This window comes from Morus notabilis, unplaced genomic scaffold (genome assembly GCF_000414095.1).
Source record: "Morus notabilis unplaced genomic scaffold, ASM41409v2 Scaffold1199, whole genome shotgun sequence".
Taxonomy (NCBI): domain Eukaryota; kingdom Viridiplantae; phylum Streptophyta; class Magnoliopsida; order Rosales; family Moraceae; genus Morus; species Morus notabilis.
The window spans coordinates 124,057-140,380 of record NW_010366673.1 but is presented as its reverse complement, the minus strand read 5'-3'; the positions used below and the strand labels follow the sequence as shown (position 1 = coordinate 140,380).

General features: G+C 36.5%; 1 protein-coding gene and 1 long non-coding RNA gene across 2 annotated transcripts in view; one reads left to right on the top strand and one right to left on the bottom strand.

The window, feature by feature from the left end:
* The first annotated feature begins 13,987 nt into the window (after positions 1-13,987).
* LOC21397990 lies at positions 13,988-14,530 on the top strand. Its single transcript, XM_010110975.1, has one exon. The coding sequence runs from the start codon at positions 13,988-13,990 to the stop codon at positions 14,528-14,530; it is 543 nt and encodes a 180-aa protein (XP_010109277.1).
* A 1,364-nt stretch (positions 14,531-15,894) lies between these two features.
* LOC112094063 overlaps positions 15,895-16,324 on the bottom strand; it is a 2,383-nt gene continuing 1,953 nt past the window's right edge. Inside the window, exon 2 of the long non-coding RNA XR_002903335.1 lies at positions 15,895-16,168. This is a non-coding gene — a long non-coding RNA (uncharacterized LOC112094063). The remainder of the gene's footprint in view (positions 16,169-16,324) is intronic.

The following is a 16,324-nucleotide window of genomic DNA, read 5'->3' as shown; positions in this document are numbered from 1 at the left end:
AGCAGCAGGGGGCGGCGGGGCGGCGGAAGGAGAGGGGAAGAAGAGAGAGAGAGAAAGAAGGGAAGAGAGAAGGGAACAAAGAGAAGAACGGCCGGCAATGGGAGCGGCGGCGGCGGCGACGGCGACGGAAAGAGGAGGCGGCGAGAGATATCACAGGAGAGAGAGAGAGAGATTTTGCAGGATAAAGAGAGAGAGAGAGTCGGGAGAAAATGAAGAAGAAGAAGGCGAGGACACTAATTAGGGCAGTTATTTGCGACGACAAAGTCATCGCAAATAAAAAAATATTTGCGACGACATTTTCGTCGCAAATAACACAAACATCGTCGCAAATAATGTTTTTTTCCCGCCCATACTTGCTCGTCAACTAGATTATTTGCGACGACAATGAAACAATGTCGTCGCAAATAATCTAAACTTATTTGCGACGACTTGCTCGTCAACTAGATTATTTGTGACGACAATGAAACAATGTCGTCACAAATAATCTAAACTTATTTGCGACGACTTGTCGTCGCAAATATGGCCAATTATCGTCGGTAAAACGTGGGTTACATTCGCGCCAAAAATCCGCGCCATCAAAATTTGCGCGGTAAAATTATTTGCGACGACAACGAATTTATTAGCGACGACATGTAGATTTTTTTAAACGGAGGTTATTTGCGACGACATGTCGTCGCAAATATTCTACTTTTTGCGACGACAAATGCCATCGCAAAAAATGTCGTGAACACCTAAAGCATAAGCTCTTCTCTCAAGAACTAGAATGAGCTTTTAGCATAAGCTCATGAACACCTAAAGCATCTTCTTCATATTGAAAACTCTAAAAAAGCTCATCGGAATGCAATACGCTTCAAATCCAACGTTGACATGATGATCTCCTTCCTCTCTTATTTCTAGCTTCACAATGGCGTGATATTTCCTCACACTACACATTAATCTCCCAAGTGAGATTTGGTTTTTTTTTCCACTGCTAGGATTTCGAACCTCGCAAATTTGGAAGAAATCATGAAAATTGGAGAGGAGATAGGCTCCGAAGTCTTGATGGAGGCCTAAATCCCATCATTGCCCTGTTGGTGAATTGGAGGTCTCGTGGCATTGGTATTTGGGGGATGGAGAAAAGGTGGCAGAGCTCATAAGATGGAGAAAGAGAGTGTGTGTGGGAGAGAGATTTTAACAATGAGGCTAGGGTTTACGTTAGGATTGGAAAAGATGGTAGATATAAATTGAAATATAACTTGGTGATTCATGAAGAAATATAGATAATCAAAGGAGGGTGAAAAGTCAAATGACAGAACTAAAACACCAAATTAATTTGTGGCACTAATTGAGTTGATTGGGTAATGAGTGAGTTCTTTCACAGAGCTTCTTGCCAAAAGAATGTTAATTGGGAATCTTTTGTTAGGATATCTGGGCTTAAATCAAAATACATTAATGAGAACAAAAAGTATAAATCAACACTAAGAATTTAATACAAGTTCACTAATTTAACTATATTATGTTTCTGCTGCCGTTGATTTCACTATATTATTGAAGATAATCGATACAAGAGAATCCCTCCATGACTTGATTTCTCTCACTCTCAATGAAATTTCTCTCAACAATTACATTTAATTTTCTCTCAGAAAATCGTCATTTGAATTTGGTAAATTTAATTTTGTGGAGAAACTTTATCTATGGACCTGGATACTAGTAAATTAAAGGATTCTATAATTAGTATGTAATATTTTATAAACTAATAATTATTGTTGTTATTAATTAAAATTTCATATTCACATTTGAACTAATTATAGAGTGACAAGTACATTTTTGAAAAAGTCCCTTGCCTTGTCTTTGTACAACTTCGTTACGACTCAACAATACCAAATCACATACAAAATATTGTCCGTTGTTGAATGCTTGATTTGTTATTCCAAAATAAAAGGTTAAAACTTAAATAATTTTTTTTATTTTTGATAAGATCTATACCTACAAGCAGTGCTGGAACTTTGGGCGGCGGGCCTACCGGAAGTCCAAATTTTTTCGGGCTCGGCAGATAGGAGCCTATGTCCGTCCATCCAGCCTCCTAGTCGGGTTCAGGCTCGGGCAGCCCGACTAAGAGAAAAATAATCCCTGCTCGTCGCTGAGGACCCCCCTGCCCGAGTGACCGCCCGAATGCCCAAGTTCGCTCTTCCTCTCGAAGAGCATCAACTCAAGGTGCTGATCCAAATACATAGCATAAGTCCTGACTAACGCGGAATGATTCCAACAACTAGAGTGGGCCTCGTCCCTGAAAACAGACAAATTAAGGAGCCTAGTGCCTCTCCTGGTGGCGTAGAGGATCTCTTCCTGGAACAGAGGGTCGTCGTCGTTGAGGAGGTGGTGGATCAGCATCAGCGCCTTCAGGGCCACAATCCAATCACGAGTCTTCCCCCGTCGCATCGACACCGCCGCCACACAGGCGTGGACGTAGCCTCGTGAGTAGGATGTGAGGTTGAGGATCTCCTGGATGTACTTCTCACTCACCGGATCGTCATCGTGGCTCGTTGCGTTCACGATTGCCACCTCCAGCTCCAGCGCCTTGTTGCTCGCTACCTTCGCGATCCCAATGCTCGTCTGGTCCTTCACCGCCCCAATTGCCTTCCGAATTGTCGTCAGCCCCATCTTCACCTTTTTCTTTCTTTTTTTATTTTCTTAATTGCCGACTCTCCTGCTAAGCTCAAAAATTGAGAGTCGAAATGTGGTTGAAAATTGAAAGCTAGCTGTCTATTGAGGGACAGTGGGTTGGATTTGGGTGTGTGGCTTATTTACTTAAACTGTGATGGACAATTGTCATTGATCTAGTTGTTGACGTGTGTGTGGGAAACAATATTTAATATAATATAATATTCAGGCTTCTCGGGCGGGCTCAGGCTGCCCGACCGGGCTCGGGCAACCAAAACCAGGCCCGCGGCCCGTCCATAGGCCTTCTCGGGCTCGGGTGGGCGCCCGAAAAATTCAGGCGGGCGGGCTCGGGCATCGGACCCAAAATCGGTTTTTTCAGGCGGTCGCGAGCGGCCCATCCAAATTTCCAACACTATCTACAAGTATCAAGCAGTTGACTTGTTCCAAACGAGTATAAAAACCAAAAGTACTTGAAAATTGTTGCCTATCCAAACAGACTCAAAATCAACCTTTTTGAACTAAATAAGCCAAAAATAATTTTTTTTCCTTTTAAACATTCCAAACAAGCTCTTAATCCAATTGTTCCCGCTTCTCTCTATCCTAAGCCGTTGTGAGTCATGGTTCGAATTATGATTCGTGACTCGCTATAGTATTTTTTTTCACAAAAAATACACGTAAACCGAGAGTGATTCTGAATCCATGAACTAAACGTCCACTAAGATCCCTAAAACCCACTCAACCCACTGCGTTGTAGGATTCAACTACCTGTAGCAAGTCATTTTTAGTTGTCAATGCAACTAAAAATTCTTAAATACTACTATTTTGATCTATTCCTGCAACATTCTTTATATCTAACAACAACAATACCTAATAAAAATATTACATATATAATGTAGTCTCCTGTAGGAAAATTAAACAATTTTTCCTTCTAATAAAGCAGACATGCATTGATAAACTTCAACTAATTTTAATTTAATAAAGTTCTCGCAATAACAGCGTAATTCAAATAAAATAGATATTTTATGGCAGAATTTCTTGCTAAACGAATTGAAAAACGTCATCATTGTGTACAGTTTAAGTTCAGATGACGAACCTCATGATAATAAGAGAAGGTCATGGATTTCGCAGAGCAGCAACCATTGTCGTTCTTTACCAACTCATATCACAGAGAAATTAGCTCACACAATATATATATATATATATATATATATCAATAGCTGGATATTGTTCTTCGAAAAAAATTGACCAATAAACTTCCTCTTCTTCTTCTTCTTCTTCTTCGGACAGAATTGACGAATCAAGTTCTTCTTCTTCATATTCTTCTTTTGAAGTCCTCCTAATTTGAAAGATTAAAACAAAGTTGATCGATCAAGCACACTTCTTCTTTAACCGGATACTCGTTCTCTCCTGCTCATTTGCAAGAATATTAGAACAAAAATTCATGAATCAAAGTAGAACTCAAACATAAAATAAAAGAATGACTTCCTCCTTTTGATCCTCTTCCTTCCTCCTCAACTTCCTAGATTGACTTTTTTCTTTTGAGAACGTGGGCTTTTGAGAACAATAGATCACGCTCCTTTAAAAATAAAATAAAATAATATAAAATAATAATAAAAATATTACAGCCCGTTTGATTTATGTGCTTAAATCAGCGATTTTTTATTTTGACCTTTGAAATTCATTTTTTTTCAAAAGAAAATAATGTAACAGAATTAAAGCCATGAGCTTAAACACATAAAATAAATGAGCCCTTAATTATTATAGTTATTAACTCGATTAGTCCTTAAATTATTAGCATTGTGTCACTTTGGTCTCTATACATTTTTTCTTAGTAATTATGTACCACCATGTGGTAACATAGAACTTTAAAGAATTAGTTATATTAGCATTGTGTCACGTTGGTCTCTATACATTTTTTCTTAGTAATTAGGTACCATCGTGTGGTAACATGGAACATGAAAGAATTTGTTACATTAAGTACAAACTACCTTTATAAAAGTTTAACTATTATGCGATAAAGAAGTAATTAGTTTTATTAAAATTTAAAAATTCATAATCGATTTTACTGTCAGAAGAAAACAACCCAAAAAAAATTAGAGTGTAATTTACTATAAAAAAAAAATTCAAACCCAAAATGATAGAATGCTGATCGTTCAAAGGCTAACAGTGTTATAATAATTCTTTTTCTTTATGGTAAACAAATAGATATAGACTTCAAGAGAGTCAGCCCAATTATATTGTCAAATAAATCAGGACTACATTCATTTATGTATTTTATGTTACATATGTGTGTATATGTAATATGGTACCTTGGAGAGAATCATTTTCCTGACATGTATACATAGAATATTTGTATGTGTGAGTATGTGGGGTCAAGCCAGCCAAGTTTTCCCACGACCTAAGGTTCTTTATACTAGTAATTACACTTTAAATTTAACTTTTAATTATGCTTGTATTTTAAATTTACGACCTCACAAAACAAATCAAAAATCAACTATAAAACAATTCTAGATCATTATACATGTGTATATATAATCAATTAAATATAAAATAGTAAAGTATGATATAAATATATATATATATAAATATAAATATCATACTATGAGAACTTTTGACCTGATTGTGTGAATCCAAAACGTCAATGATATACACTTTTTCCTCCAGCAGAGATTTTCTTTACAATATGCATTTGATAGGTGGAAAATTATTAAAAAGAAGAGAGAGTGATTTTATGTGAGAGCTTTTAACTGTAGCAAATAAAGTTAGATGTGACATTGTGAGAGCTTTTAACTATAGCAAAATTAAAATTGATAACTCAAATCAATAAAAGGAATGAGGCCGTAATTACTTCAATATTTAAGACAAATACAATTTAAAATTTAATTTAAAATTTAATTGAAAATACTCATTTCAAAACCTTCTTGGTTAGTCTAATCCCCTCGAGATCTGTGAGTCGCGAGCTTCGATTTTACTGTTGTGAGCTTCGACTCCGCCGTCACTGGCTTCACGATTTTACTGTTGAAAATTTGTCAAAAGAAATATAACAAGTTTCAAAATGCTTTGTGCGAATTAAATGTTCTAAAACACAATTAAAAGCAATTAAACGACCAGAACACACAAGAATTATTGTGGTTCAACCTTAATTTAAAAGCTACATCCACTGTAGGGAGGAGAGAATTCACTATTTTTTGGAGAGAATTACACATTCTAATTGCTGTAAAAGAGACTTAGGGATTTTTCGACCTACAATCCCTTATTTCTATCGTTGACCATCGTCCTTGCTGGTTTCCCTATTTTATTCGGGGATATTTCCCTCATCTTTTGGGATTGTTTCCCAAAAGATGAAGATTGCAATCAATCCGAACGATTTTATTGCTTAAATTTCATATATTCGAATTACAAATAGCAAATCCCGAAGCCAATCTCGCATATCTTTTGACTTGCGTAGACTCGACTTCATAAGCGCTCCGTGAACCATCTTCGCCTACAATTGTTGATGTGGTCAACATCATGTTGTCCTTTGCATCTCCTTAGAGCGGTCGACCTCCTATGTATGCCACATTCTTAACTAGCAATCTGCTCCTAAGCGAGTTGTCATCCGACGTAGTGGCTAGAGCTGAGCTGTCCTAGACTATTTAATGCCCTCATTTATGACATGTGGGCCTCATTCAATGCTTGATTTAGGGTTCTAAATTTTACCCTTCCAGTCTTCAATTTGACACCTTCTAATTCTAAACGTCTAGTAAGTTTTTCTTAAAATCTCTCTCCTTTTATCCTTCTGCATTTGCTGAGTACGTAGAAATTCCACATTTCGCTGTTGTTGATTCCTGCATAAAAATAGTTAGAAATAGGAAAATATGAACTAGAAAACTTACCTTTCGCTGTTGTTGCATATTTTTTAACTGTTTTTCTGGGGTTTTAATCCATTCTGAGGAATTTTAGATTATGGTTCATTAATTTAATTTCTAGATTTTCCTTTGAATACTCGTCTCTACATTGAACACTCGACGTCTCACAAACCATAAGTTCTTTAGGCCTTAAGTTCAAATGTAGTCGCTTTAGTGTCGACTGTTTGGCTAACTTTCCCTTCTCCCTTCTTCACCCTTAGGGTTCTAACACTCATTATTCCCTTTCAGAATTAACTATGGCACCCAAAAAACATAGTCGGTGAGACGGGTCATCATTTACGTCCCTTGTGAGTCCTGACCCACCCTCAACAGCTGAACCTTATGGGCGTTCTTTTTCAACTAAAGATGACCATTTTATTAAGGGAGATTGATGAATATACGACTGGCCCCCAAAAGGATAATGATAGCATCGACCGCATGGTCGAAGGTGAACACAGTGAGGGGAACGTCAATGCTGATTCCTTGAAAGGTACTTGTTATTATACTGGGGGCGTGGTTACTGGTTTTTCCACATCTCTCACGGATGTCCAACTAGCTACCATAAGCGGCGGCTCTAATCGACCTTCCTCCTCCGCCGACTCTACGGAGCTACAACTCAAAACTAGAACATTCTAAAGGCATTCAAAGATGGGCGAATAGATGGTAGATGGCTCTAGTACCTTCTACAAGAAAAACATTTTAAAGCAAGTTTTCCACCTCTTGGTTATCTTTCTGTCTACACCAAGTCGTTCATGCGGGGAGGACCCTTCTCATCCATCCATTCGTCAAGGATTTCTGCTATCTTCACGGCATTTCTCTAACCCAACTAGCACCCAATTTTTGGTATTGCTTCGTCGGGATATGGGTTTTATAGCATCAGCGGTTTGATTTGGAGCTGTCGCTAGATGAATTTTTGTACGTATATAAGCTCTACCATGTCGCAAAAAGGTGGTACTTCTTAGGAAGTTAAGGGTGATCCAAGCCCATATTAGGTAAATTAATAAAATGGCTTCCCTCATCGTCCCACGCATAGAAACTCATGTTCTTCATGGTCAATGGTAGGTTCGACCACTACCCCTCTGATCGTAGACCTCTACCCCTTTGATCATAGACCTCGGCGTGAAGGGGTCCAAACCAACTTCAGGCGACTAAGTGAGCACTATACCGGTATTATCCATTGTGTATCCCTATATAGATAGTCACACCGTTCTAACCCTTTTTTTTATGCGGGGACTTTAGACTGCCCAAATCTATTCGGGAACAGGAAGGAGAGGGTTCTAACATCTTTTCAACTTTCTGAGAGTGAACATCACATTGACACCCTTTTAACCGCAGCCAATCTCGGGGATTCGAGCCTATTGTTGTCTCTTCTAGACCCCAGGGATCTCCAGACCATGCATGAGTATTTCAATCTAAGCGCTGAAGGTTAGCTTCCTTGTTTGAGTCATCATATTTACTTAGCCTTAAACTATTTCTTGGTTTGACATTTTTTGTTTTGTTTCAGAAGTGAAAACCTTTTACCTTCAGCTCCCCGATCTTCTTGGCTGGAAGCCAACTGCTCCTCCGAAAATCAACAAGGGGAAAGGAAAAGCTTCTTATTCTGGGCCGCCAAAGAGGACTTCTCAGCTCGGAGCTGAGGCACCAAAGGCCAAGCAGAAGAGGACACTCAATACCTCTGCTCCAGCAGAGGTTCGTGACATTCTGAAGGGACCAGCAACTAAGGACCGTCTTCTCCTCCCGGCGGTGAAGGTTGTAGACAAATTTCCAGTTCCTAATGTCTTTAATGCTCAAATTGAGGCTACCTTCGACCTTCCACCCCATTTTTTTGTCATCTTCCAAGCTCTATACAAATCATTCTTTCACAAAGACTAGGTCACCCTGCAAATTCTCAACTTATCAATCGTCAACGGAAGCAAGTCTCCAATCAGATCCACATAAGCTTGAACTCCCTAACCATTCTATGTTATCATGGTTAGCTTTTAAACTTCTCCCTAACTTATAGACCCTTATTCTTTCCCTCCTCAACTTTATCAAATTTATGAAAGTTGACGAGCGGAGCAAGGTTCATGCGTAATAGGCGTGAGATCTTTTAGGGTCCGTTCGGTTCATGTGCTTAAACCAGTGATTCTTGATTTTGATATTTGAAATTCAAATTTTTTTAGAAGAAAACAATGTAGCAGAATCAAAGTCATAAGTTTAAACGCATAAAACAAAAGAGCCCTTGATTATTACAGTTATTAACTCGATTACTCCTTGAACTATTAGCATTGTGTCACTTTGGTCTCTATACATTTTTTCTTAGTAATTATATACCATCATGTGGTAACATGGAACTTTAAAGAATTAGTTATATTAGCATTGTGTCACTTTGATCTCTATACATTTTTTCATAGTAATTAGGTACCGTCGTGTGGTAACATGGAACATTAAAGAATTTGTTACATTAAGTACAAACCACCTTTATAAAAGTTTAACTATTATGCGATAAAGTGGTAATTAGTTTTCTTAAAATTTAAAAATTCATAATCGATATTACCGTCAGAAGAAAACAACCCAGAAAAGTTAGAGTGTAATTTACTATAAAAAAAAATATTCAAACCCAAAAAGATAGAATGCTGATCGTTCAAAGGCTAACAGTGTTATAATAATTCTTTTTCTTTAAGGTAAACAAATAGAGATAGACTTCAAGAGAGTCAGCCCAATTATATTATCAAATTAATCAGGACTACATTCATTTATGTATTTTATGTTATATGTGTATATGTAATATGGTTCCTTGGAGAGAATCATTTTCCTGATATGTGCATATACATAGAATATTTGTATGTGTAAGTATGTAGGGCCAAGCCAGCTAAGTTTTCCCACGACCTAAGGTTCTTTATACTCGTAATTACACTTTAAATTTGACTTTTAAGCATGCTTGTATTTTAAATTTACGACCTCACAAAACAAATCAAAAATCAACTATAAAACTATTCTAGATCATTATACATGCGTATTTATAATCAATTAAATATAACATAGTAAAGTATGAGAACTTTTATATCATACTATGAGAACTTTTGACCCGATTGTGTGAATCTAAAACTTCAATGAAAGACACTTTTTCCTCCAGCAGAGATTTTATTTACGATATGCATTTGTTAGTTGGAAAGTAATTTAAAAGAAGAGAGAGGGATCATGAGCGCGGTTGTTGACCCATACAAGGTTTGCCACCCACCCATTTCCAAAAGACATGTAGGCCTCGTCAGTTCGCTGATTCGAATTTTCAATTCGAGCTGAGATGCGATTTTATATGAGAGCTTTTAACTGTAGCAAAAATGTTAGATGTGACTTTTTGTGAGAGCTTTTAACTATAGTAAAACTGAAATTGAAAACTCGAATCAGTGAAAGGAATGAGGCCGTAATTACTTCAATATTTAAAACAAATACAATTTAGAATTGAATTGAAAATACTCATTTCAAAACCTTCTTGGTTAGTCTAATCCGCCTTCGAAATCTACACATCGTGAGCTTCGATTTTACTGTTGCGAGCTTTGATTCCACCGTCATTGGTTTCACGACTTTGGCCTCAAGTGGAGGAATAGAATTGACACAATTGGAGGCAGATAGAGAAGTTAGAAAGAGAGAGTTTGGGGGGAGAGAGAGGCATGGAGATGCTTAATGGTAATGGTGTAACACCCCGAGGAATTAAACTATATTAATTAAGGAAATTGAGATTGATTAGTGTGCCTAATCTACATTAATTACTTGATTATTAATTAATAAGTGTTTCTGACATGTGTGCATTTAAATAATTCTAAGGTATTTAAATATTCTCAGTATTTACATTTTTACCCAGAAGTGTGTATGAGCGCATTTCTAGACTGTCATTTTAAAATATTGTACACATGCCTTTTTTTTTCTTTTTCCTTTTCTTTTCTTTTTCCCTTTTCTCTTTCTTCCTTTCCTTTCCTTCCCGTGCACGCTCCCTCTCTCTCCTCACTCTCGTTTCTTCTCTCTCTCTCTCCCCTTTTTGTCCCAAAATGACAGGATCTTGAACCAAAGAAGGATTTAAAGAAGTTTTCAACATCAAGAGAAGGATTTGAGGTAAGATTTCTAAAAAACCCTCTCTTGAATCTTGAATTTATTAAGATTTGAAAACCTATTTTGGTTCAAAACTGATTTTGATGGATTTTGAGTAAAACCATGGTAGAAATTGGAGATCTTAGGTTCTTTGGACTTGATTTAGTACTTAGAACCCGGATCTAGTGGTTATCCCATGACATATCTCAATTTGGGACTGGATTTGTAAGTTTTCAGACTGATTTTGTGAGCCTCTCTCGCACTGATGTCCTCCACCGGTCGACCTGTGCCGTCGACCGGATTGCATTAGCCTCACCGGTCAACCGGATTGCACACCATCGGTCGACCGGTGGTGTTGCACTGCTCTGTCACCGGTCGACCAGTGTACATGGGGTTCGACCCTGTTTTGCCTGAAAATGCTGTTTTGACCTCTGTTTTTTAGGAGAACCCAAATTAGCTTCATTTGGGGATCTAAAGTAAATGCATTAGCATCTTTAATCCTTGTTTTGAGATTGAAAACACTTGGAATGATGATTTGAAACATGAAATTGGATTAGGGCACACAAATAGGAAATCAAATGGCATAATTGTGTTTGAGCTACTTTAGGAATGAGAGTTTGATCCTAAAGTGTTGTTTTGTATGATTGCTAGCTGAGAGCTCGGATTGAAAGGCTTCATGAAAGCAAAACCTGGAATAGAGCCACGCTAGTCATAGGTTTGATATTGACAGGTAGGATTTCTTCCCTTTTTTCTTTGTGAGCCTGATTTTCAAAAAAGTTTTGGCCTTGCAAATGTTTTAAAGAAAATGGCTTGTTTGCGAAAGAAAAGCATTTAAAACCCATGGCTTGATGTAGTTCATGGTATCCATGGCTTGTTACAGTTCATGGGACCATGGCTTGACGTAGTTTCATGGGACCTATGGCTTGTGTAGTTCATGGTGTTATAATAAACGATTTCAGAAAATTTAATGAATGATTTCTTAAGATAAGAGATCTTGTGAATCGGTAAACCAGCTTATGGCTAACATAGGATGTGGAGAGTGCATCCTTGGGGGCAAAACCCGAAACCTGGCCCGGAGGTGATATGGCTTGTGCACGTGGTTGTGTAAGTAATTTATCATAGCATAAATTACTTGCTGATGCCTGTAATATGGTGATTTTCAGATGTATTTCCTTTGAGAAAAAGGATGTGAGGTTTCGGCTGTTGTGTTGAAACTAAATGTCTTATTTATCTACTTATTCATTTATTTATTCACCCGCTTATTTATTTATTCATTTATTTACAAAGTTATTTCAAATTATATCCTACTGGGCCTTTCGTTCACGTTTTATTATTTTATAAATATTAAACCCCTCCCAGGAGACTCTAGGAGGGGTGCGGAGTAGCTGGATTATTGTTACTGATCAATCAAGTGAGGATTATGTTCATCCTCTTGGATAAATGTAAGGAAGTGCAACATCTGTAAACTCTTATATTTGGATTTCTAGACTGTAGTTGATGTCTGTAATGATATTTACATGTTCATGTATGTACAATATTGTATGTCCTGTGAGTGGAGCCCTGTGTGTTGTCAGAGGCTCAAGACTTAGAAATTTATATTTTAATCTAGTGTGGGGCTCGTTGGGGATTTCATTTATTATCGTGCGTTTAACCCCGAATCGAGCTCCATGTCACCTGACCTTGTTTAGGGGGGCGTGACAGATGGAGAGGCCATTAACGACGTTGTTTGCAGGCTATGTCTCTGGGTTTGATGGTGAGCAAGTTCACGGTGAGGAGAGAGAAGAGAGGAGAGAGGAGAGAGAGAGGGTGTGCGTGGTTATTTTAGAGATTTTTGATTTTATTGATGTAAAATATGTTATTAATTTTGAATCTCTTAAACTTCTGCTATAAATTTAATACTTTCTACATTTATGCTATTTGCCTCATTCACCCCATTCAAACCAGTGATTTTTTGTTTGGGCTTTTGAAATATAATTTCTTATAAGAAGAAAATGATGTAGCAAATCAAAACTGTGAGTTTGAACGCATGAAACAAAATAGATTTTAATGATTGAATGCTTGAAGCAGTTCCAATTAAATGGAAAAGCAAGAATCAAATCAAGATATGCTTGCAAGGACAAAACATGAATGGTATGGTTTGTCAAAAATAGAAAATAAAAAAATAGCAATGTCCTTTTATTGGGTTTTTTTTTGTGTTTGGTAAAGGAATTTTTAAGGTATTTTAGTAATGTTTAAAACTTAAGTTGTCAAATTATGCTAAAATTTAGTATTATTTTTTAAAAAAATATGTTATAATTTACTAAACATCCTACTAAATATTTTATTTCTCTCCTTCTCCTTTATATTAAATACCCAATAAGTGATAACAATTTAAATAGGAATAAAGAGTACATTTATGGGGTTTGAACTCAAGATCTCTCTCTCTGATACCATGTTAGCTTACTAAGCCATCTTAAAAACTCACACTATTAGAAGGTGAGTCAACAATAATTTTATATTTGAACATATATTATGCACTTACAATTTCTACAACATGGCTCCAATTGAAAAGTGTTGTTTTTCATATTGCAACATCCTTCCCAAAGATTGTGTAATCGACGTAAACGATCTCATCAAACAGTGGATGGCGCAGGGGTATCTTGGTTTGAAGAGTCATGATGCGGAAGCGGAAGGGCAGATGTGTTTTAACAACGTGGCATTAATGCGATCACTTTTCCAGGATTTCGAGTATAATTTTGATGGGTATATAAAGGCTCTGTTTGGATTTCATTCCGCTTTTATTTTCACGTTTTTTAAGAAAAAAATGAAAGTGTTTCTAAAATGGCGTTTGGCGCAATAAACACAAAAAGTGAAAATGAAAATGATTTTTTAGTTTAGTGTAAAATGAGAGAGAAATGAAAAACGACTTTTAGTCATTTTTCATTTTTCGTTTTCGTTTTCTCCTTTCTCAAGCAAAGAGAGAGAAAGAGAGATGTTCATGAGTTTTTTTACATTGAAAACAATCTCTTGATAAAACTACCAAACACATTTTTAAAAATGATTTCTATTTGAGATTGAAAACGTTTTCATTTTCATTTTTATACAAAAAACAAACTCATTTTGAAATGAGTTCTAAATGCGCTCAAAGAGTGTGACGACCCTAACTTTTGATCATCATCCTATGTTCAACCCTAACTTTTGATCATCATCCTATGTTCATACTTAACATTTCTAGACCTCTACTACTCTATAGGTCAACTATAAAACTATTCTAGGTCATTATACATGCGTATATATAATCAATTAAATATAAAATAGTAAAGTATGATATATATATATATATACAAGGTCTCTGGTATATACTTGAACCCTTACAACCACACCCGAATTCGAGAAATTTACATGTCCAGTGTTACATGGGCCACGGCGGTCCTAGCTGGCTGATCACACTAACCAATTTGAGAAGCTTGCGCTTGCAATTCTGCCAAAGCCCTAAGATTCTTCATGCTTTGAGGAAACTCCAACCACTTGAAACACTAGAATTATATGTTTTACGAGGTATAGATAAGGTTGGACCTGAATTTTTCAAAGTAGAAATTAAAAGCAACATGATTACTACAAGAATAAGCGGTACTACTGGTCGGGATGATGATGATGGTGCAACAATGGTGAATCTTTTCCCCAAGCTTAAACGAATTTTGTTTAATTTGCCGTGGTGTTTCGAATGGGCGGGAATACTAAGGTGGAGTGTGGATAGTCCTGTCAGAATAATGCCACGGCTTGAATACCTCAAGCTTCAAGGCTGTTATCCTCTAAAGGCGTTACCCGACTTCCTCCGGACAACACCATTGAAGCATTTGATCATAGAAGATTGTCCGGAGTTAGATGAGCATTGTCGAGAACCGTCAGGAAAGGCGTGGATCCAAATTCAGCATGTTCCAGACATCCAGATTCTCTAAAGAATTAATAAATAACTACTCCTATAATCAGCTCTTAATGTAATAATTATTCTTTTCTTCTTGCTTGTCTACTATCTAACATAGAACATTATGGCCTCGTTCACTTCACGGATTCAAATTTTTAATTCGAGTTGAGATGTGATATTTTTTTAGAGCTTTTCACTGTAACAGAAAAAGTTAGATGTGGCATTTTCTGAGAGCTTTTTACTGTAAAAACTTAAAACTAAAAACTTGAATCGGTGAAATGAACGAGGCCTATGTATTTTATACTGATTTTAGTGCATAATTATATTCTTATTACCTGTTGTTCAGTATTACTACTACTACCGGATGGACAAACTTCAACAACCTGTTTGTAAAGATTAAAGAAAGCAGAGAAGGGCAAAGGAGCAAATTTGGCACTTTTCTGTAATATCTGAAACCAAGTAAAGGCTTTTCTTCTTTCTGTCTGTCTTTTCAATTCAAATTCAAACTTCATGTTATAAAATTCCTGATGTTCTGACCGACTTTTCCTTTGGGGCTTTCATTTATAACATAAAAATCAGACATCAATTTATATCTTTCAAAGCCAAATTGTATTTCAGAGCAAAAACCTTGGAGAAGTACTCATTGGTGATGACCATATTCTGCTGATAACACATAAATTACATATTTATTAGTGCGTGTATATATATGAACTGTATGTCTTATCAATTAGTACTATATCTAGTATATGAAAATCAATATTTTTGGTTCAAATCCCACTAGTTTAACTGATTAAATCCCTGATCCGTTTTGTTCTTTGGTTTTGTTTGCAGGAAAATTGCTGTCTAAGTGATGGTCCTAAAATTTTCATCTGAATGCTAACATATTGCATAAATTTCTGCAGGTCTGCTGAATTTTCCGAGAATTCTCCTCTCTCTCTCTATTTCATGTGTTGGCGCGAAGTTGATCTTCATAATGATGGATATCTCACGAGCTCATACATATCAATTCCTGCATGGAGGATCCGAGGATATTCTTGCAAATGCGGTTCATGTAAAAATTTGGATCAGTAGTACCACTCTCGGTACTTTTATATAAGCTTTTTTTTTTTTTTTTTTAACATCCAGAAATCTCCAAAACCCGCTTTGTATGCCGGATTTTGAAACTGGATCAAATAGATCCAATCGGACATCTCTTGCATGTTCTTGAGTGTGTAAAAACAACATGGAATTGCAAAATCTTTACTCGTAGACGCTGATTCATAAGACAACAATTATAAGGTTACTTCTCTTTAGTTTTGCCTATCATAAGCTGCAGGGTATCAAAAAACCAAGTTGATCTGATATGAGAACTTCCTTGTCCCTGAGCGTAACCAAAAAAAACAAAAACAGATGAACAGATGAACCCAACTCTAAACTTGGCACCCAATACCTTGATGAATCACTTGCAGTTTACACAACCAAGTTCAACTGGAGATAACTGAAAAGTTGATTTATCATTGAAAACATTTCCTCACAAGACAAAAGTCGTACGTAATTCTCTGATTAGTCGAGCCTCATCGTCTAAAATCCAACATGAACAACTGAGTAGAACGCCAACCACTTGCAGTATTGGTGGCAAGATTGCTAACCAGACAGACCGGTTTATTTGAAGAGTTCAGGGTTCAACCAGTCTCTGCCATCCAAAATATAGAGAGGGTAAGAAATTTATCAGCTTTGTAAAGTCTTCAACTTTTAACGTAGCATCAGTGAAGCGCATACAAAATATATATATATATATATATATATATATATATATATATATATATATCAAAGAAAAAAAAGAAAATAA